This window comes from Macaca nemestrina, chromosome 11 (assembly GCF_043159975.1).
Source record: "Macaca nemestrina isolate mMacNem1 chromosome 11, mMacNem.hap1, whole genome shotgun sequence".
In the NCBI taxonomy this organism is placed as follows: domain Eukaryota; kingdom Metazoa; phylum Chordata; class Mammalia; order Primates; family Cercopithecidae; genus Macaca; species Macaca nemestrina.
The window spans coordinates 108,078,309-108,101,729 of NC_092135.1; the positions used below are offsets into that span (position 1 = coordinate 108,078,309).

At 34.8% G+C, this 23,421-nt stretch overlaps 1 protein-coding gene across 6 annotated transcripts in view; it reads right to left on the reverse strand.

Moving 5' to 3' along the window:
- Positions 1-23,421, reverse strand: part of LOC105481132 (KAT8 regulatory NSL complex subunit 1 like) — a 139,366-nt gene that overhangs the window by 77,251 nt on the left and 38,694 nt on the right. For all 6 annotated transcript variants that reach the window (XM_011740455.3, XM_011740451.3, XM_011740453.3 and 3 more), the window contains exons 3-4: positions 18,860-19,001; positions 3,729-3,926 (exon numbers count right to left, since the gene is read on the reverse strand). In XM_011740455.3, coding sequence (XP_011738757.2) covers positions 3,729-3,926; positions 18,860-19,001 — 340 coding nt within the window. The remainder of the gene's footprint in view (positions 1-3,728; positions 3,927-18,859; positions 19,002-23,421) is intronic.

Below are 23,421 nucleotides of genomic sequence, written 5' to 3' on the forward strand. Positions count from 1 at the left end.
TATTATAATATGCATAAATATTCTCAAACAATCACAATTATAATAAGCAAAGGCCACATAAAAAGGAATAGTACATTTCTACAAAAGAATGACAACTATTTTCATTACACCCGTAATTCATCATAGAAGAAGTGGAAAATATACAGACATTTTAAAAATGAAAAGAGAGTCATCTGTAATCATACTTCAAAGAGAAAACCAGAGCTAACATTTAGGTATATATTTCTCCCTCCAGACTAAGTTTCCTGAGTATATGTAAACATGAGTGTACATTCAACATGCACACATATAATTTTAATTAAATCAGGCTACATCAATTTTTTAAAACCTAGTTTTCCTACTTAATATAGTGTGACTAACTTTTTAAAACATACAGACGTAGTTCAACATTTTCAATACTGCAAGATACTCTATTGTGAAATAAAGGGGTATATGGAATAATTAGTTTAGAATGCATCATTTGTATGAAACTAATAACATGCTATTAGAAATGAGACTAAATAATATAATAAAGACTAATATTTCATCCTTTCAAAAAGTCTTTCATGAGAAAGACCTTGAAATGTTTTCATCATTTATTTTCAAGATAATATGCACCTAATGATGTCATTTTAAAAATTATTACTCAGTTTTTAGATTAAAGCTCATTTTTAAAATCACCAATAGAAATGGATTCTTCATCCATTTAGCAAGTAATCATTAGTTTAGTCATGCAAATAAATTCTGAAGTATCTCATATCTTCTGACTGGAAACACTAAAACACTCCTGTGATTGTTCCACCTCCAAAAAACATCATCTAAAATCTTTTAAGCCACTGGAAGTCGCTAGTTGGATATATGTGAATAATGGGCCAGGAAGGGGGAAATTACAATCCCTATCTTTACCCTAAGAATCAGCCTACTCTGGCCCAATAAAATCTTGCATACCTGAGTCATATGGGGAATACAGGGAATAGAAAAGTCACAGAGAAAATGTGAATGAGAAAAGTAAAATTAAGAGAAGCATAATTTGAACTCTGAAAACAAAAACTAATCAACTGTAAGTTAAAACACTAGCTACTCTTAACAAGATTTATAATGTAAATACACCAGTAGCAAATTCATTTTAAATCACCTAAAGCAGAAGTCCCCAACCCCCGGGCTACTGATGGGTACCTGTCCATGGCCTGTTAGAAACCAGGCTGCGGAGCAGGAGGTGGGCAGAAGGCCAGCAAGAATTACCACCTGAGCTCCGCCTCCTGTCAGACCACCCACAGCATTAGATTCTCATAGGAGCTCGAACCATACTGTGAAATCCACGTGCAAGGGATCTAGGTTGCTGCTCCTTATAAGACTCTAGTGCCTGATGATCTGAGGCGGAACAGTTTCATCTCAAAACCATCCCCCCACCCCCACCCTGTGGAAAAACTGTCTTCCACAAAACCAGTCCCTCATGTCAAAAATGCTGCGAACAGCTGACCTAAAGTACTAAAAATAAGGTATTAATACTTTTCAATTTATAAACTATATATTATCTAACAATGCGAGCATGTATTAATACTATGAATCAATAAGTTATTTTTTAAATGATAGTCTACAACTCAATATTGCCTTTATATGTTAACTTCCAACTCTAACAAAACTACTTTAGTCAAGTTGAAAGATTATGAGTGAACAGTTATATATCAGTAGATTATCCTAAGAAAACCATGCATAAAAATGGGCTTGCTATCCCTACCACTTAACTCACTCCTAGACTATCTTCTGCAACAAGTTTTTTTGTTTGTTTCAGATAGTGTCTAGTTCTGTCGTCCAGGTTAGAGTGCAGTGGTGCCATCTGGCTTACTGCAATCTCTGCCACCTGGGCTTAAGTGATCCTTCTACCTCAGCCTTCTGAGTAGCTGGGACTACAGGTGTGTGCCACCAAGGCCAGCTAATTTTCATATTTTTGGTAGAGACGGGGTCTCCCTGTGTTGCCCAGCCTGGTCTCAAACTCTTGGGTTCAAGTGATCTGCCCACCTTGGCCTCCCAAACTGCTGGGATTACAGGCATGAGCTACCATGCCTGGCCAACAAGTATTTAAAAACAACTTAAGCTTTTAAAACTTGGCCTATAAAAATCATTATTACCACATTTCAAGAACAAATGACTTGTTCATAGGCAATTTATTAACAACCTCTACAAGTAATTGCTGTTGCCCTTTCTGAATCTTTTTCTTCTGCTCTCCTTACATGGAGCCATTACTGCTCTCACAACTCTTGGTTCCCTATACTATCAAAGCCCCCTGATAGTTCATCAGCAATGAGACCTAAAATGCTACCCAGGGCCAGCTTCATGGGCATGCAACCTGTGCACCAGGCTAAGCGCAGATGGGGGCTATGCTTGCTTAGTGCTCTACTGTCACTGTCTTTAAATTCATAACTTTTTAACAAAGGGCTCCACAATTTCATTCTGAACTAGGATCCGCAAATTAGGCAGTTCTGATGTCATCTCAGGTCCAACCTAAGAAAACTGGGGATACCAAGGAGAAAGGAAAAAGTACAAGAAATCTTTTAGAAATGAAAATATCTTAGAATTAATTTAATCAGATTACAATTTCCAATGAATTTCCAATGAATAAGTAGTGACCTAAAGATGGTGAAAGTAGATTTGACTGAGTAAGCAAATAAATTACTCTAGAATGTGAAACAACTAGGATCAAACTGAACTAGGATCAACACAACTTGATCCTATTGAATGAGGGGAGGGAAAAGAAAGAGGAAAGTGGGAATATAGAAATATAACAAAAACTAATTTAAATCACTGCCTATATGGTCAAGTGCATTCTAATTTGACATCAGATAATTACCAAACAGCTTTCTAAATTACAAAATATTCATAAGTGCCTTGATTATACATTCCAATTAAGAAAAACTCTGGGCAATTATAAATTTAACAAATACAGGGCGGAAGAAATTATACCATATTTTGGTTTACCAGGAACAATACAGTAACCTGTATTTAGTTATTTCCTGGTATGTCAGAAAAACTCAGGAAAATTAGATGCAGGCAGGCATGAATCTATATCATTTCCCAGAGAAACAATGTAATGATGCAACTATGGTGAAGAATGGCTCAGCTTTAAAGTAAAAAAGTCCTAGAAACCGAGTTTGTTTAAGAGCCACTAAAGTCTAAATCAAAATAAATTGTTCAATTTCCAAGGACAGATATAGGATATACTGGCCAGAATAATTAAGCTTGTAGAGATATCCACAATGGAATTTAAATATCAAGGAAGGCTTTGGAATCAAAGTAATTGTTAGGAGCTTTTTCGACTTTACATTTACATAATCATTTTTTATGAAGAAATACATATTCCAATATTACCTTTCACTAAAAATCTTGATCAATAAATTAGTCAAACACCAATTAAGACATATTAACTGGTACCACTGTTCTCTCTCCTTGAAAAAAATCCAATGATAAACAATTTTGTCAGAAAAAAGATTTTCCAATCCCTGTAAAAATAATCATCCTATGGCCATAACAATACCATTACTTTACATATCATATTTAAATAAATTTAATTATATTGGTATTATAATGGAAACCAGTCATATGGCAAATATTTTAATTGTATTTAATGCCAAATGGCCTAGTTTAATAACCCATATGCCAGGAAGATACACATATAATGATGTTTATTTGAATAGTTTATAAAATCGATGAAAAGTTATTTCATACCACTGATATCCTTACTTTGACTTTACCTGTTTTTCGATGTTTCGAAGAAGTAAAGTAGGGCTGCTTGGTGACATTTCAAAATCTTGTTCCGGTACAGGATCTTGACACTCTTGGGGAACCTGAGGATTCCCTAGAATGTTTAGTGAAGCTGCTTGGTCTGCAAATTGCATTTGTTTTTTCAAAATGTCTTTTGGAAGCTGACATTCTTCTAGGACCACTATCCCCTAGACAAAAAACAATGAGAAAGTTGAAATGAAAACAAACTGATTATTAAACCACCTTTAATGCTACAATGCACTTGAATCTATGCTTCCTCTTAACCCTTGGAATTCAGAAAATATAAACTTGAAAGTATAGTTTAACTCTGTAAAGAACTGGCTGGTTTAAAACATGTGCAGCTAAAATAACATATATGGCTGATAGGCTGGACTTGTAAAATATTTTCTTAACTTAAATACATGCAGTTTTTTTCTAATTGGTTTTAATTATTGGCATTAAAAGCATGACATTAAAATAAAATTAAAGGCATATTATACACAGAATATGGACATTTCAGATTGAAATCAGAATATTTCCTGATAGAATCTTCTGATATTTGGTCACTAGCATTTCTATTTGTGCTTTACATTTGAGCACTCCCAATTTTATAAATTAAAATACCAAATTTACAAACATCCAAACAACAATCTAACTCTATCCTAACTCCTTTCAGAGCACCCTAAGGAGCCCTGCCCCTGTTGCTGTCAGCCTGAGCAACCAGGGATAGGATTGCACCACTGAGAAAGAGTACTCTCTAGGCCAAAGTTCCCACTGCTTTCAGGATATCTGTGTTAATAATAAAGACACAAGCTTACAACTTTGATGGGGTATATTCTCAAATGTAAGGAACTAGGGGAATGAATAGGGATTAAGTTGTCTCTGTACTCCCTGCCTCCTACTCACAAACATACTTATTCCTCAACTGGTTTGCTCGGCTTTCTCCTCCATTCCCCAGCTTCCTCACTCCAACTGTTCTCAACTTTAGGTTCCTCAGAGGCAATGGAGACAACAGAGAAAGAGAAAAAAGGAGTGCAAAGGAATGATCTTAATGGTTTCATAGTTCTCATTGTAAAATTTCTTTCCTTCCTATCCCTTCTACCACCCTTCCTCCTGAAAATAATACAGTAATATATACTGTATAATAGATATTAAACATACACAGATATTGTTATATATATACTGATATTACATATATTATATATTATATAGACACACAGGTTTTACATATATAATATATAATATATATTTGAAAAATAATATATAATATATATTTGAAAAATAATATATAATATGTATTTTTCAAATATATATTACATATTAGAAAAATGCTAATAAATTCCTATAGGCTAGTTGGAAAAGTATTACACTCTTAATGTGGCTAAAATACTATATTCTTGTAATAAAAAATAACTAACATATTAATATTAGTGTTCATTATTTCAAAAATGGAATGAATTAAATGATTGCTGTGGGCCATCTATATCATGCGTAAGTCTTATTTATAAGATGGAAATTGCCTATAGGTAATAATGTGTTATATATGAGTTTTAGTTTGCACTACATAATTTAGAGAATATATAACTTTAGAATGCACATATTCAGTTATGGTATTATATGTGTATATTATTATTTTGTAGCAACATTTTCTGTAAAAGTACTAAATGCACTTTTTTTAAAATCTGTATTTTGAATAGTGCTAACATGCTGACTTTTCCAAGGAGAAGGGGATCCACTCGATCCCAATTACTGTTTTCTTAGAATGAACAAATATGGTTGTCAAGAAATCTGAAGAAACATGCTCAAAAGTTCTTATTTCGTTTGGTATTTTAAAAATTAAATTAGATATAATAGATATGGTATCATCAATCTGAAAAACTCTTCAGAGTATCCATTCAAAATTCCTACAAGTCTCTCACTAGGTTTCTTCATAAGTACCTGCATGTAAAAGAAACACAAGTTTCCACCTTATCAATTTAACTTCAATTGTCTTTGGTTTGATTCCAGTTTATATTATGGGCCAGTCTGTATAGATTAGTCTGATTTCAGTCTGTACACATTAGTCTGATTTCATAATCCATATTTATAAATCTGCATCTATGGGAAAATTCTATTCTGAATTTCAAAGTTCTATTTCCAAACCTTTAGAATACTACCTTTCTGTAAGTAGAAAGCCTGCTATAGTTAGTTTAATAAAGAACTTTATTTTTAAAATTCAACCAGGGAGGCAGGGCGTGGTGGTTTACGCCTGTAATCCTAGCACTTTGGGAGGCTGAGGCAGGTGGATCACTTGAGGCCAGGAGTTCAACACCAGCCTGGCCAACATAGCAAAACCCTGTCTCTACTAAAAGTATAAAAATTAGCCGGGCATCATGGCACATGCGTTTGGTCCCAGCTACTTGGGAGACTGAGGCAAAAGAATTGCTTGAACCCAGGAGGCAGAGGTTGCAGTGAGCCAAGATTGCACCACTGCACTCCAGCCTGGGTGACAGAGACTCTGTTTTAAAAAAAAAAAATTAGAATTCAACCAGAGAGACCTTCATAGTCAACTTCATAATCTGCTTCTTCCCCCATAAACTACTACCCTGCACAAAACTCTTGGAGTATGAGGAGAGTGGCCCATTCTGATCCGCCACTGCCAAGAAGGGAGAGGAAAGGGTTGAATATTTAATCCTCTGGGGACACAGCAGAGAGTTTCTGTTCTTAAAATCAGTAAAATGATATTCTCATACACAAAACAACATAGATAAGAAAGATATGAAATATTTTTAGAAAAATGAGTTACAACAACTGAAACAAGTGAAAACTCTAGCATAAAATGAAAGCCAATCAACTGTTTCTGAGAAGACAACTCTTGACAACGCAGGGTCTTCACAGAGAAAATACTGTGTGAAAAAAAAACTACTTCAGCAACATCTCTATTATTCACATAAATTCACCAAAGTTAATTTTAAGTAAAACTTTAAATAAAAAATTTGAAACACACAAAAGGTACAATTTAAAATGTGGAAGGCCCTACTGCAGGTTAACAAAATAAATCTAAGAGACAAACCATTTGATATAGCCAGTGTTCTCCCAAGAAAAATATTTCAATTTTTTTCTGAGTGTGAGAAGAATCTGTTGTCTTATTAGAAAGTTTGAAGCGAGGAGAAGAGGAAATACAGGAATCTGTAATATGTTGACAAAGCTGTCACAAGAACCACCAAAGGATGTTGCTAATAACTGCTTTCTTCTCTAAAAATTTAAGCAGAGTTTAGACCATATGAAGAATGGTAAAGGGGCAAATGATGTGTTTTCTGACTTAAGGCACAAACTAGCACTTATTTAAACAGGATATTTACAGAACAGCATCCCTCAATCTCTTTCATTTCCCTTTATCTCTAATTTAACTGAGAACAATTTTTTTTTTTTTTTTTACATTTAAAATACATTAAACAGAAAGTTCTGTTTCAAGACAGTACTGGCCATCCTTCTCAATTTTTTTCTTACAATAACTCAAGAAGCTGTAAGAGCAAGGAAAGTGATGTTTTTCTTACATAATAACTTCTCAACTAAGCTGCATATAAATAAACAACTAAATACTTTAATTCCTAATAAATGTAATGAGAAACTACTAAAATAACTAAAACATTGTATTCTAATAGCATAATTTTGTGGCATTTTCCATAAAATATACATAATGCTATTATTAAGGGAACAAAGGGCCAGATACACATTTATCCTGAATTAAGAAAAAGGTAAGGCCATATAAATTATTACAGGGAAGTTTAGACGGCTTTCCTTAAAACAATTTATTCCAGTAGATGTTATATAAACATGCAATGAAACTTTTAAAAGAATTTAACCAAGAAGTATACAGTACTGCTTAGAAAATAGAGAATATTAAAATACCCTTTCCCAAGTTAAAGGATTATGAATCAGATTGTCTAGATTGAAATACAAATCTTATTCATTAATTTAACTGCAAACCCACTTTCTTGGAAATATCTAAACTATTTTACACCGGACTCATTCTTAGAACTCTATTTGCTATAAAATACATGTGTGAAATTATATCCTTTAAGGAAACCGATCAAAGAAGAGAGATTATGTGGTGATCTTGAAAGGACTGGGAAGGCTTTCAAAAACTGAAGGCTCCTGTAAAGATAACAGTGAACAATGAGAAAAAGTAACTAATGTAACATGAAACTTTCATCAGGAAACACTTAGTGAATGTGGTTCCCTCAAATCTCACAGAACTAGTAAGCCTAAGGTTTTATGTCTGTCCTTCTTCTACCTTCCTACAGATGCCACACCACTAATTCCTACAAGGTGTTAAACATACTTCATCACTTCCTAGCTTCTTTTCCTCTTCTCGTATAACACATACTTTCTGCTCCTTTAAATACCATACTACTTTGTCATTCCTGAAAATGATCATGTTGTTTCACACCTTCAAACCTGTAAAAAACGCCTTTCTCTAGTTCCACTGATTCATCAAAAAATTACTATTCATCCCCCAAAGTCATACTGAGATGTCACTTTCTTCTCTTAATGTTTTCTCTGACCCTCTTACCCATAAGTATTCTCTCTATGGCACTCCAAATATCTTATAAAAACATGTATTCTACTTGAAGTATAATTTTTTTTTTAAAAAAACAGGTATTACTGAATATATTACATATACTGAAACGATTATGTTTTATCTCCCTTACCAGAATATAAACTCATGATAGATAGAGCCTAAAATTTATTAATCTTTGTGGACGTGCAGACCCCGACGTGGGGCTAGGCAAACTACATGGTTCAAGGGCTCTGATCCCTTCCCTTCTCAGCTTTTTCTTTCAAGATCTATCCCTATCAACCTTCAATATTAGATTATCTCCAGGATGTCTACAGTATGACCATATAGAATACTGTTTCCCACAAAAACAAAGTTACAAATAAATATTTAGCAATATTTAGAATGCATAAGAACTCATTTGTATTATTGATTCTTTGGGAAAACAGACCACAATGAACATTCCCACTTGGAAATGTAAAGAATAAAAAATATATGTCAGCTATTGGTCTATATTAATGTTAACACTCTGCTGGACCAATATTGTAATGGCAAGCCATTACCCTAGGGGCATGGCTTAATTAGGCCCTGATTTGTGCTTCCTATTAAAGGGTTCTTTCCATCCACTGTTTTCTATGGCTCCTGAATCAGCCGGCTTCTTTCTTTTATATTACCTTCCTTGGTAATATAAATTTAAAATTTATATTGGTAATAAAAATATAAATATAAAGTTTCTTTCTTTTATATTACCTTCCTTGGCAATATCAGTAAATGTTTATGACTTCTTTAGGAACTGCAAAGCTCTTAGCCTGCTTCTTGTTCATAGAAGGTTGGCATCCTAAGGACTGGTTTAAGTCTTGGCCAGTAAAATGCTTTTTATAGGTCAAGCTTATAATTTCTTTGGTACAACTCACTCAGAAACTCAGAAGGCTTCCCATCTATCTGTTTTCAGGCAGTTCCATGTACTGACAATCACACCCACAGTTCTCTGATGCATTCTCAAAGGATATTTCTTTCACCCTCTAACTCCTGTACCTACCTATATATTCCTTCCTCCTGTCCCTCTTTCTCTGCCTCCTTGTGGGGGGTCTCATAAGCTATTAAGTTCTGATGGAAAATCCACATTCTTAATCTTCCTCCACTGCCCTAAGTGTAATTTTATCCAGCTCAAAGGTTTTGCAGAAAATGGTATCCTTAGTTTGATCTTTAGCTCCAAATCACTTTTGTCCTTTATTATTCAAAGGTTTTCTCAATCCTATCTCTTATCATATAAAGTGCAGAGAGAGGCAGTTTTGCTAACTTCATAAGGTCTTGAATTTCTAGAAACCTATTCCTTTTCATTCATGTTTTTAAACAGGTTTGAAAACGACCTAATTAAAAATTATCAATAAAAAGCATTATCACAAAGTAAAAGCCAATATAAAAGCCAATATACAGGACAAAGTCTAAGCAGAATATGGTCAAAGACAGAATTAGCAAATTAAAAGACAATAAAGAATTCCTTGTGGTACAGAGAGACAAATGAGATTAAAACATTAAAGAGTGGTTAAGAGACATGAAAAATTTGTTTGAACCTCTCAACCTATGAGAATTTCACAAAAATGGAAGAGAAAAAAATTGACAAACATGCATTATTTGGATGATAGTAGCAGAGAATATGCTAGAATTGAAGAAAGATGTAACACCTTGGACTAAACATGGACTCTGGGCTGGCTGCAGTGGCTCATACCTGTAATCCCAGCAATTTAAGAGCCTGAGGCAGGTGGATAGCTTGAGCCCAGGAGTTCGAGACCAGCCTGGGCAACGTGGCGAAACCCCATCCCCACCAAAAATACAAAAATTAGCCAGCTGCGGTGGTGCATTCTTGGAGTCCCAGCTACCCAGGAAGCTGAGGCAGGAGGATCGCTTGAGCCTGGGAGGTCAAGGCTGCGGGAGCCGTAATCATGCCACTGCACACCAACCTGGGCAACAGAGCAAGGCCCTGTCTCAAAAATATAAAAGAAATTAAAACAAACAAATGTGGACTCTGAAAAAAAAAACAAAAACATGCCTACACAAAGACTTATACATGAATATATACAGCAACATTATTCATAATAGCCAAAAACTAAAACAACCTAAATTCCCATGACCTAGGAAACAGATAAACAAATTATATATAGTACAATCCTACAATGGAATACTGCTCAACAATAAAAAAGAAAAAATTACTTATGCATACAGCAACACAGATGAACCTCAAAAGCATTATGCTAAGTGAAAGAGCAAAATAGAGATTACATGTTTTACTATTTGACTTATATGAAATTCTAGAAAAGGCAAAACTATAGCAATAGAAAACAGATTAGTGGTTGCCAGAGAAAAGAGCCTGAAGGAAAGAGATTGACTGCAAAAAGGAAGGAGTGAAATTTTTGAAGGTTATAGAAACGTCCTACATTATGATCATGGTGACAGTTACAAGAGTAAACATTTGTCAAAATTCAGGGAACTGTACAGTTAAAAATGTGTACTCTGAGTACCAAGCACATAAAGACAATCCTTTGATACCTGTTAGTAAGGATGTAGAACATCAACTAAACAAGAACATCTTAAAAGTTACCAGATAGAAAAGACAGTACTCCAAAAAGAAAAACAATCACATTGACAGTAGACTCCTCCTCAGTATCAAACAAAACAATAAAACAAATCTTTAAAGTGCTAAAGAAAAATAACTGTCAAACTAGAATTTAACACCAAACTAAAATACCATTTAAGAGTGAGGGTAAAATGAATATATTCTGAGATGTACAAAGACACAAAGTTTAAGTGTCCAGAGAACCAAATGTCTAAAACTCCTATCAATGCATGTCTCTTATTTCTTTCTACTTTATTTTTTAATTGACAAATAATAATTGTACATATTTATGGTATATATAATGATATTTCAATACATATAATGCATAGTGATCAGATCAGGGTAATTAGCATATTCATCACCACAAATATTTATCACTTCTATGTGTTGGAACAGGAAGCACCAGGAATCTGTCTCCCCACCTAGACACCACCTCATTGGCAGAATCTGTCTAATGTCATTATTTCAAAAATCTGGAGTTTACTGAAGACTTGCAAGTTCAAGGGGCAGGTTTGGACAGTAAACGTGCAGTCAATTTTAGCTCTTAGCACAATAGCAGCTACCCATCCCCACTCCTAGTCCCATGGCAGGCAGCCATTCATATATTTCGGAAGCAATCTACATACAGCCTGCATAAGCCAGGGTAGGGGAAAAGGACTCTGCTCTGCAAAGATTAGGGATCTGTGTTCTGATCACTGATTGTAACCTTTGATCACAGAGGTACAGACAAAGAGGCAAACAACCATTGTTGTAGTACCTCCCTCCTTTTATTGCAATTCCCTCCTCCTCTGGCTGAAGGCCTTCCTGGGGATTTAAAGGGCCAGCACCCTTAAAAAAAATAAATCTTCTCTTCATTTTTCTCTTTTCCCCTTTTGTGAGCCAGATATTAAAAGCAGGACATTTTAAAACAACTGCATCAATGAGGAAAATTAGAAAGCAACTGGGCATTTCCAAGAAAAGGTGCAGGCTCAGAAAAAATGAGATTTTAACTATACCCTTCAGGCTTATTCTTGCTACACCAACAACCAACAACAACAGAGAGAATCAAAATAATAAACAAAAATGATTTTAAAAGTCCTGCAGAAAGAGAAAGAATCTGATTTCCAGAGTTAACACATTATTAGATTCAAATGTGCAGTTTTCAAAAACAAACAAACAAAAAGCATACAATGAAACAGGAAAAAAGGGAGCATTCAAAGGAAAAAAAAACAAACAGAAACTGTCCCTGAAAACAGGATGGAAGACCTATTAGACAAAGACTTTAAAACAACTGTTTTAAAGATGCTCAAAAGGCTAAAAAAAAGATGTAAAAAAAGTCAAGAAAAAGATGTTATGAACAAAATGCAAACATCAGTATGGAAATAGAAAACCTGAAAGGAAACCAAACAGAAATTCTAGAGCTGAAAAGTATAATAACTGAAATGAAAAATTCACTAGAGGTATTCAAAGGCAAATGTGAACAGGCAGGAAAAACACCAATGAACTTGAAGCCAGGACAGTAAAAATAATCAAGTGTAAAGCATAAAAAGAAAACAGATTAAAGAAAAGTGAGCAAAGTGTAAGGGACACGTGGAACACTAATAAGTGGCCCAACATATAAATGTAGGAGTTCCAGAAAAAGAATAGAGAGGCAGAGAGAATATTTGAAGAAATTATGGCTAAAAACTCCCCAAATATGATGAAAGACATGATTACAAATATCAGAAGCTGAATGAGCTCCAAATAAGGTGAATCCAAAGAGTACTACAAAGAAACATTATAATCAAACTATTAAATGACAAAAAGAATCTTGAAAGCGGCAAGAGAGAAGCACAGGCAAGGGATCCTCCATAATACTATCAGTAGCCTCTTATGATAAACTTTGGAGGTCCAAAGGCAGTTAGGTCAATATATTCAAAGTAGAAAACAAAATAACAACAACAACAAAAAAAATCCTGGCCAACCCAAAATCCTATTATATTCGGGAAAATCATCCTTCAAAGGTAAAAAAAAAATTAAGACACTCTCAAGTAAACAAAAGCTGAGGGAGTCATTTACCACTAGACCTACTCTGCAGAAAATACTTAAGGAAGTCCTGCAAGGTTAAATGAAAGACCTAGATAGTAACTTAAAGCTGTTGATGAAATAAAAATCTCAATGAAGTTAAATACACGCATAATTATAACAGCTAGTATTATTGTTAACAACAGTTTGTAACTCCTTGCTGTCTACATGATTTAAATAACTAGTACATTAAAAATATATATATTAGTTCCAAAGCTAGGCTTGTGGTAACTTTGGTTTGTAACTCCACATTTTGTTTTCTACATAATTTAAGAAACTAATATATTTAACATAATTATTAATTTATGCTTTGGGACACATTAGTATAAGGATATAATTTTGTGACATCAATAACCAAAAGAGGTGGGAACAAAGCTGTAAAGGAAATGAGTTTTTATATGTTACTAAAGTTAAACTGGAATAAATTAAAATTATAATGTAATAACTTTATGAGGTTAAATATAATCCCCATGGGCAACCACAAAGAAAATATCTACCAAATATATACAAAAGGAAATAAGAAAGAAATTTAAACATTTCAGGGTCAAAAAAAATCAGCTAAACACAACAGAAGACAGTAGTTCAGGAAATGAAAAACAAAAAAAGGTATAAGATATATAGAAAATAGCAAAATGACAAAAGTCTATCCTTCTTAGTAATTACATTAAGTGTAAATGGATTAAACTCCCTAAAACACAGAAATTAGAATAGATAAAAACACAGAATCCAACTCTATACTGTCTACAAGAGATTCAACTTAAGTCCAATGACACAAATAAGTTGAAAGTGGATTTTTTAAAATCATACGCAATATCAGACAAAAGAGACTTTAAATTAAAAAAAGTTACAAGAGATAAGGACATTATATATTAATAAGACTCAGTATAACAAGATAAAACAATTATAAACATTTATGAAACCATGCCACAAAGAGTTAAGAAAACCAGTCTAAATTCCTATGTTTATAGGATAACAGATAAGAAAAGAAACAACTTGTTGAGATACTGAAACTCAAACTATAACCCAAAGAGTAAGAAGTCAATAACTAGCAAAAATTCTTGAGTTTGTAGTAAATTTCCACTGCATGTTTCGTATTAACACCCCCTTGATGCAACCCATGAGTTAGCATGAAGCGATAACTGCACATGCCCAAGAACTTTCCAAAACTCTCCTTTCCTTCTACCAATCACCTGTTAATACCAATATCTACCCCTAAATCTATTCTAATAAAAATGTTGCCATAAAAATAGCATGAGAGAGGGGAGGCAGAACAAGATGGCTGAATAGAAGACTCCAGCAACTGTACCCCCACTACCTCCCAACATAGGAACACCAAATTGAACACTAGCCACATAAAAGAGCATCTTTGTAAGAACTAAAAGTCAGCTTGGTTACCAGCTTGGCCACAGTGGGGTAAAGCACCAAGCATTTCTGGACCTACCCTGGTCCAGAGGGGAACCCACTGTCCTGAAGGGAGAGACTCAGGACTGGCAGCATTCACCAAAAGCTGAATGAAGAAGTTTTGGGCCTTTAGTAAACACTGGCCATAGAGAGGCACTACTTGCTGTGGCCCTGGGGCAGTGGTGGCCATGGGGAGGGACTGCTCTCCTTGAGGAAAGAGGAAGGAAGGGTAGGGAGGACTTTGTCTTGTGACTTGGGTGTCAATTCAGCTGCAGTAGAATACAGCACCAGGTGGAGGCCCAAGATGGCATCTCTAGACCCACCTGGGGCTGGGGAGAACTTGCCACCCTTAAGGGAAGGACAGAAGCCTGAGTGGATTTGCCACCTGCTGATGGTAGAACCTTTGGGCCTTGAGGAGACACAGACGATAGCCAGGTAGTGGTCATTGTGGGCCTTAGGTGAGACCAGTGCTGTGCTGTCTTCGGATCTGACCCTGTGCAGTCCCAGTGGTCCTTGTGTCATGCCTCTCCTAGCTCCAAGCAGCTCAGTACAGAGGGTGAGACTATGTTTCCCTGGGGGAAAGTAAGGGAAGAGAACAAGAGTCTCTGACTGGTAATCCAGAGAATGCTTTTGGATCTTACCCGAGACTACTAAGGTAGTACCTCTATGAGTCTACAAAAGATGCAGCGTTACTAAAGTTGGGGATATGACTGCAGTGACCAATGACTTAGATCACAACACCCAAGCCTGTTTGAATATCTGGAAAGCATTCTCAAGAAGGACTCGTACAAATTAGTGTACACTGCAAAGACTAATAAATACCTAACTTTTCAATGTCCAGACACAGATGAACATCTACGAGTATAAAGAACACCCAGGAACACATGGCCTCATCAAATGGACTAAATAGGGCACCAAAGACCAATGCCAGAGAGACAGGGATATGTGATCTTTCAGACAGAGAACTGAAAATAGCTGTTTTGAGAAAGCTCAATGAAATCTAAGGTAACACGAGAAGGAATTCAGAATCCTATATCAGATAAATTTAATAAAGAAACTGAAACAGTTGAAAAGAAACAAGCAGAAATTCTGGAGCTGAAAAATGCACTTGACATTCTGAAGACTGCACTAGATAGAGTCTCTTAACAACAGGATTAACCAAAAAGAAGAAAATTAGTGAGCTTGAAGACAGAATATGTGAAAATATACCGTCAGAAGAGACAAAGGAAAAAAGAATAAAAAATAATAAAGCACACTTACCAGATCCAAAAAATACCCTCAAAAGGGCAAACTTAAGATACTGGCCTTAAAGAGGAGGAAGAGAAAGAGATCAGCATAGAAAATATATTCAAATGGATAATAACAAAGAACTTCCCAAATCTAGAGTAAGATATCAATATTCAAGTACAAGAAGGTTATAGGGCGCCAAGAAAATTTAATCCAAAGAAAACTACCTCAAGTAGTTTTAATAATCAAACTCCCAAAGGGAAGGAATAAAGAAAGGATTCAAAAAGTAGCAAGAAAAGAAACAATATACAATGGAGCTCCAATATGTCTGGTAGCAGACTTTTCAATGGGAAACCTTACAGGTCAGGAGTGAGTGGCATGACACAGAAGTCAGGTGCATTTCTATATACTAACAATGAACAATCTGCAAAGAAAGTCACAAAAACAATTATATTTACAAGAGAATCAAAAATAATAAAACACTTCAGAATATAATAAATAACCAAGGAGTTGATAGACTTGTACAAACCTCAAAACATTGCTGAAAGAAATTAAAGAAGATATAAATAAATGGAAACACAACCCACATTCATGGATTGAAAGACTTAATGTTGTTAAGATGTCAAAACTACTCAAAGCAATCTAGAGTTTCAGTGCATCCCTATCTAAATCTCCACAACTCTTTTTATAGACAGAAAAAACTTATCCTAAAGGTCATACAAAATCTCATGAGACCTCAAAGCCAACACAACATCAAAAACAACAACAACAACAACAACAACAAAAACAAATCTAGAGTTGGGCTCGGTGGCTCACGCCTGTAATCCCAGCACTTTGGGATGCTGAGGCAGGCAGATCACTTTGAGGCCAGGAGTTCAAGACTAGCCTGGCCAACATGGCGAAATCCCGTCTCTACTAAAAACAGAAAAATTAGCTGGGTATGGTGGTGCATGCCTGTAATCCCAGCTACTCAGGAGGCTGAGGCATGAAAATCACTTGAGCCTGGAAGGTGGAGGTTGCAGTGAGCTGATGTCATGCCATTGCACTCCAGCCTTGGCAACATACTGAGACTCTATCTCAAAAATATATATAAACAAATAACAAATCTGGAAGACTCACATGTCCTGATTTCAAAAATTACTACAAAACTACAGAAATCAAAACAATGTGATACTGGCCAGGCATGGTGGCTCATGCCTATAATCCTAGTACTTTAGGAGGCTGAGGTGAGAGGATGGCTTGAACCCAGGAGTTCAAGACCAGCCTGGTCTTGAATATAGGGAAACTCTGTCTCTATTTAAAAAAAAAGAAGAAAATAAATTAAAAACCAAAAACAAAAAAACCCATGTGGTACTGGCATAAAGACAGACCTATATCCCAATGGGATAGAATAGACAACCCGGAAAAAAATCCTAACATATATGGTCAAATGTTTTTTGACAAAGGTTCCAATCCAAGGCCATTCAATGGAAAAACAGTCTTTTCAACCAGGTAAACCTGAATATCTGAATGAAAACAAATGAAACTGGACCCTTACCTAACACCATACACAAAAATTAACACAAAACGGATCAAAGGCCTCAATGTAAAACCTAAAACTATAAAACCCTAAGAAGAAATATAGGGTAAGTGCTTCATGACATTAGATTTAGCAATGATTTCTTAGATATGACATCAAAGGCACGGGTAATAAAAGAAAAAGTAGACAAATGGGACTTCAGAAAATTTTTGAAAATTTGGGCAGGAAAAGATAATATCAACAGGGTAAAAATGCAATGAACAAGGCTGAGCACAGGAGCTCACATTTGTTATACCAGCACTTTTTGAGAGGCCGAGGTTCGGGGATCATTTGAGTCTAGAGTTCAAGACCAGCCTGGGCAACAGAGGGAGATCCCATCTCTACAAAAAATCAAAAACTTAGCCAGTCATGGTGACACGAGCCTCTAGTCTCAGCTACTTGGGAGTCTGAGGTGGAAGGATTGCTTGAGCCTGGGAGGTCAAGGCTGCAGTGAGCAGTGATCACACTACTGTACTCCATCCTGGGTGACAGAACAAGACTCTGCCTCAAAAAAGAAAAGCAACACACAGAATAGCAAAAATATTTATAAATCATATATCTGATAAGAAATTAATATCCACAATACATATAGAATTAAAACGCAACAAGAAAATAAACAAGCAAGCAACCCCATTCAAAAATGGGCAAAGGACTTGAATAAGTACTTCTCCAAAGAAGATATCCAAAAGCCAAGCCAGTAACACATGAAATGATGTTCAACATCACTAATCATTAGGCAAATGCAAATCAAAAGTAAAATGAGATACCATCTCACACTCATTAGGATGGTTACTATAAAATAAACAGAAAATAAATGTTAGCAAGAATCTGGAGAAATTTGAACCTTGTGTACTGCTGGTGGAAATGTTAACTGGTATAGCCACTGTGAAAAACAGTATGGTAGATTCACAAAAAAATTAAAAATAGAGTTACCATATGATCCAGCAATTCCACTTGTGGGTGTTTACCCCAAAGAATTGAAAACAGCATCTCAAAGAGATATTTTAATATCCATGTTCACAGCATACTCACAATAGCTAAAAACTGGAAGCAACGCAAGTGTCCATCAACGGATGACTGAATAAGAAAAATGTGGTATATACATACAATAAATTATTAATCTAAAAAAGGAAAGAAATTCTAATATATGCTACAATATTTATGAAACTTGAGAACATTATGCTAGTGAAATAAGCTAGCCACAAACAAAAACTGTTATGATTCTGCTTATATGAGGTACTTAAAATAGTCAAAATCATAAGAGACAGACATAGTTGCCAGGGGTTGAGGAGAGAGGAAAGTGGGTAGTTATTATTTAATGGGTACAGAGCTTCAGTTCTAAAAGGTAAAAAGAGTTATGGAGATGGATAGTGACACATGAATAACATTACGAATGTATTTAATAACACAACTATACACTAAAAAATGGTTAAGATGGTAAGGTTTTTGTTATATGTATTTTATGATTTAGAAATTTGAAAACAAGTTTATCACTTACATTAACTGGAATCCAATAAGGAAGTTCTGAATTGCTCAAAAAGTATGATAAAATGATCTTAAATACAAAAAGCCATTACAAAGATAGCTTCAATTTATAATAACTAATATACCAAACATTTTGACATAAACTGGCTACATTCTTATAAAACCTTGTAACAATTATTTTTGTGATGAAATGAGAAGGAATGAAAACATTAACAATTTTCAACAAAAGTAGAAGAACATAGACAGACAATACCTTGGAGGCACGAATTTGCCTGTGAATGTCTGTTAGTTGTTGGATTTTGCATTCTAGGTCTGAAATCTGGGCTTGAAGCCAAGTCCATCGGCTGCCAACTCGTGCTCTGTCTACAAGCCACTTCCATTCAGTACTACAGTTACTGTGAACAAAACAAACGCTGTTACTCAAAGTACAAAAGCAATCAAGTTTCACAGACACTGCTTAATAATTCCTTAACTCCCATAATAAAAGCAAATTTCCTTTCTACAACATGTAATTACAGGAAGACAGAATGGCAGATTGACTTCTTATCAAAGAAAAAGATTTAATTTTCTTACCTTTCCACCCCACAAATACCCATTTTCATTAAATATTACATACCCTGTAGTAGGATAATTCCTCTGCTACTCAATTCTTTATCAATGCAGAAGGTCTTAAACAGGGATAAATCAGCAAAGAAAAGGAAACGTGAATGACAATGCAAACACCATGTAAAAACTGTTACATAAAACTTACATGTAAGTAGATGTCAAGTACCAGACAATCCATTTGAATGGTGCTAAATCTAAGTCCATGTAATAAACTGCAGCATATTCAATTTTACTATAAGTAATTTTTATTTGCTAAAATAGGCATCATTATTAGCTAACTACTTAAATCATTTTTTTAAAACCATCAAAAATTATAAAAAATATAAATGCTCTGCTACATTTCAAATAAGCATACCAAATATATAGACCTTAAAATATTTGTTAAGATAAACAGTTCATTAAAAATCTGATTCCTAGGATTCACAACCTAGAGATCACAAAGAATTTATATAAAGCCTTTCTTTCATGCATATTTAAAAATAAGGGTTGATTCCTAGCTTCTCCTAGTACCTCTGTCATTTGGCAAGAGCACTACAGCTAGAGAAAAATTATTGGGGATTATGGGTGGTATATGTGTGTGATATTTAATTAGGAGATGCAGATTGCCACAAAAAAAAAAAAAAACTGACAGAAAATGAAGATATAACTGTAGGGCAACAATGACTTAATGACAACATATAAACTTTATAAAAAACTTATCTAAAAATTCATTTATTGTCAAAACCCACTGACTGTAGAACACCAAGAGTGAAGACTAATGTAAATAATGACCTCTGGGTGACAATGACGTGTTAATGTAGGTTCATCAATTGTAACAAATACACCACTCTGGTGTGGGATATTAACAGTGGGAAAGGTTGTGCGTTTGTAGTATGTGGGAACAGGGAATATGTGGGAACTCTTTGTATTTCCCACTCAGTTTTGCTGTGAACCTAAAACTGCTCTAAAAAATAGTTTATTAATTTTTTAAAATGCACTGGACCATAATGGAATATCTTTCAAATAATCTTTAATCGGAGAAAATATTTATTCTAAGAGATCATTTGCTGTCAGATAAACAGAACACAATTATTATGGCTTTGCTATATAGAATTCATTCACTATAACAGGATCTTACATTATATCAATGTTTCTGAAAGGCTGCTGTTTTTAAGGATTCTAATTGCATACAATGTGATTAAAGACACCATATGATTGACGATTTCTCTTGGTATTATTATGTATTGTTTATAGTCATTACTGTGGTTTCATAAATTTGACACTTAAAAATCACATTTTCATAACTGTGGACAAAATAAAATGCCTATTCAAAATACACTATTCATAGATAACAGTTAGCAACACTAAATGCCAATCATGAAATCAGAGAAGGCAAGTGCCCTAGCATGTAGTATTTTGCACAGGTGAGGATAAAATGTTTGGATTTTAAAACAAAGTGGAAACTACTGGCAAGGAGGTAGTTTTTTTTTTTCCAAGAACTTTGGCTACTAGGTGGAGAAAGCACTGTAGTAGGAAATGAAAGAAAGTAAAGAAAACAACTAAGATGTTACCTATAATAATCTGGGTGTGGTACAGATCATTGTGATCTCCAAATATTTCACGTGCCACCCTACACTTCCCAGGCTTATGCATTTACGTTGGAGCCATTTGACTAGTTCTGACCAAATGGGCTGTAAGCAAAAGTGACATTGTCATTTCCAGGTCACCTGAGGATCTTCAAAACCACGACTGCAGATAATATAGCTACAAAATGGAGGAGGAGAATAGCCTAGATCACACTGGACTTTATGTAAGCCGCAGTACACCTCTGCTGTGTGAAACCACTGAGATTAGGACGCTAATTTGTAACACTAAATATAGTGAATATAAAACACTGAATATAAAAATGGCTTTGACTGGGAAGGGGAGGGGAGACAAAGATATGTAGATAAAAGGACAGATTCAAGGTTCATTTTAAAGTTGATAGGACTTGCAGAAGTATGGCCTAGAAGTAAGCATAGGGCAATCAAAGATGATCTTAAACATTAAGTATTGCTCCAGTAGGAAAATTCCCCTATAATATGCAATTTGGTTTGGCTATAATATTGATGATTAGTGAATAATGAAATATAACAGAAAAAAATGTCATAGAACTCATATTATTGTACTTCTGGTAAAGATATTCTGATACTCAAGTTAGGATTATAAAAATCATTGTTATGTTCATATACTACACTAAATTATACTCATATAGAAAAATAGCAATACCAGATTAAGTAAACCAAATTACATCGGACGCTTTGTGATATATGAAATAAATTTTCTTTTTTTTTTGAGACAGAGTTTTGGTCTGTCGCCCAGGCTGGAGTATAGTGGTGCGATCTCTCCTCACTGCAACCTCCACCTCCCAGGTTCAAGTGATTCTTGTGCCTCAGCCTCCTGAGTAGCTGAGATTACAGGCATGTACCACCACACCCAGCTAATTGTTTGTATTTTTAGTAGGCACAGGGTTTCACTACATTGGCTAAGCTGAGCTTCAACTCCTGTCCTCAAGTGATCTACCCGCCTCGGCCCCCAAAGCGCTTGGATTACAGGCATGAGCCAGCAAGCCCGGCCTGAAATAAATTTTCTGTAGAGGGTAACTTATCCTACATTTTAATAGGAGGAATAAAACATGTTTGCTATGCTTATAAGTGGTAAAAATGTTTCCCTCCTAGAAAACATGTTTTTCTAAAAAAAGTAAGATTGTTAATAATTAAGATGTTACAGATAAATATATGGCTAACTTGCTCAAACAAGATCAACATGTTATACCCCAAAGTCAAACATTTTATGTAAACAACTTATATAATCAATGTTAATGGTTTACATAACTTACAGTGTAACCAATTAGCATATAACTAATGCACCAGCATATTCAGAGTGTCCCAACTCCCCAGTTAGCATATAAAAGCCTGGTCTGCCATTGACTCCCTGAATCTTTCTAGAGTATGCAAAACTGATCACAGACCACCACATGCTGACCATAATGTGGGGTCCCTCTAGTAAAGATCAAAGACATTGGTGAGTGGAGACCAACTGGTCAGTGAGAGATCACTCATTCCCCAGAAAGGTAGCATTATGACTTCAATTCCCATCCTTGCTTGCTTTCAGCCACCACTTAAGCTTGCTAAAAGAAATAAGTACAAGCTATTTAAACTTAAGTGGTTTTGAATGTAATTTCTCTTGGTACTAATTACTTGTCGGCATCACAAACTTACATCTTTGTTTTGACCTCCTGGTATGAACTCATTTGGTCATGATGAATTTTTACAGTTTGCTAGACCCTATTTGCTACTTCATTTAGGATTTCTCTTTGCATCTATAGTCAAAGAAGATATGGATCTGCTGTTTTCTTGTCATATTTGGTTTTGGAATCAAGCTAATGCTACCCTCATAAAATGAGAAGTATTCCTTCCTCCTTGATTTTCTGAAGGAGTTTATGTAGGACTGGAATGATTTATTCCTTGAGTTTCAAAAAAATTAATCAGTGAAGCCATCTGGGTCACAAGTTTTCTATGTGGGAAAGTTTATAATTATTAATTTTTCTTTTTAACAGGTTTTTCAGGTTTTCTATTTCTCATTGTGTCAGTTTGGTCGATTAGCCTATGTAGCTTAAATTGTTGAATTTATTGGCATGTAGTTGTTCATTATACAGTGATCCCTTAGTATCCATGGAGAATTGGTTCCACGATCCCCTGAGGATACCAAAATCTGTGGAAATGGTCAAGTCCCTTATATAAAATGACGTGCATGTGCACATAAGCTACATATACTCTATTGTATACTTTGATTTCTAGATTGCTTATATCTAATACAATGTAAATATTGCTTATAACACCTAATACAAACAATTGTTATACTCTTTTTAATTCTTATTTTTTATTGTATTATTTTATATTTTTCTTGACTATTTCCATTCATAGTTACTTGATACACAGATAAAGAGCCTGGGAATACAGAGAATGGTTTGTATTCCCCAATTATTCTACAATGCCGGAATACCTATAGTGATATTTTTCCTTCTTCCTGCTGTTAGTATTTTCCTAAATAATTTGCTAGCAGTTTGTAATTCTCTCCATTGTTTTTATGTTTTATAATCTGTGAATATCCAAACTTTATCATCTTTTCCTTCTATTTGCTTTGGGTTTAATTTAGTATTATTTTTATTGTTTCTTAAGTAGGAGACTT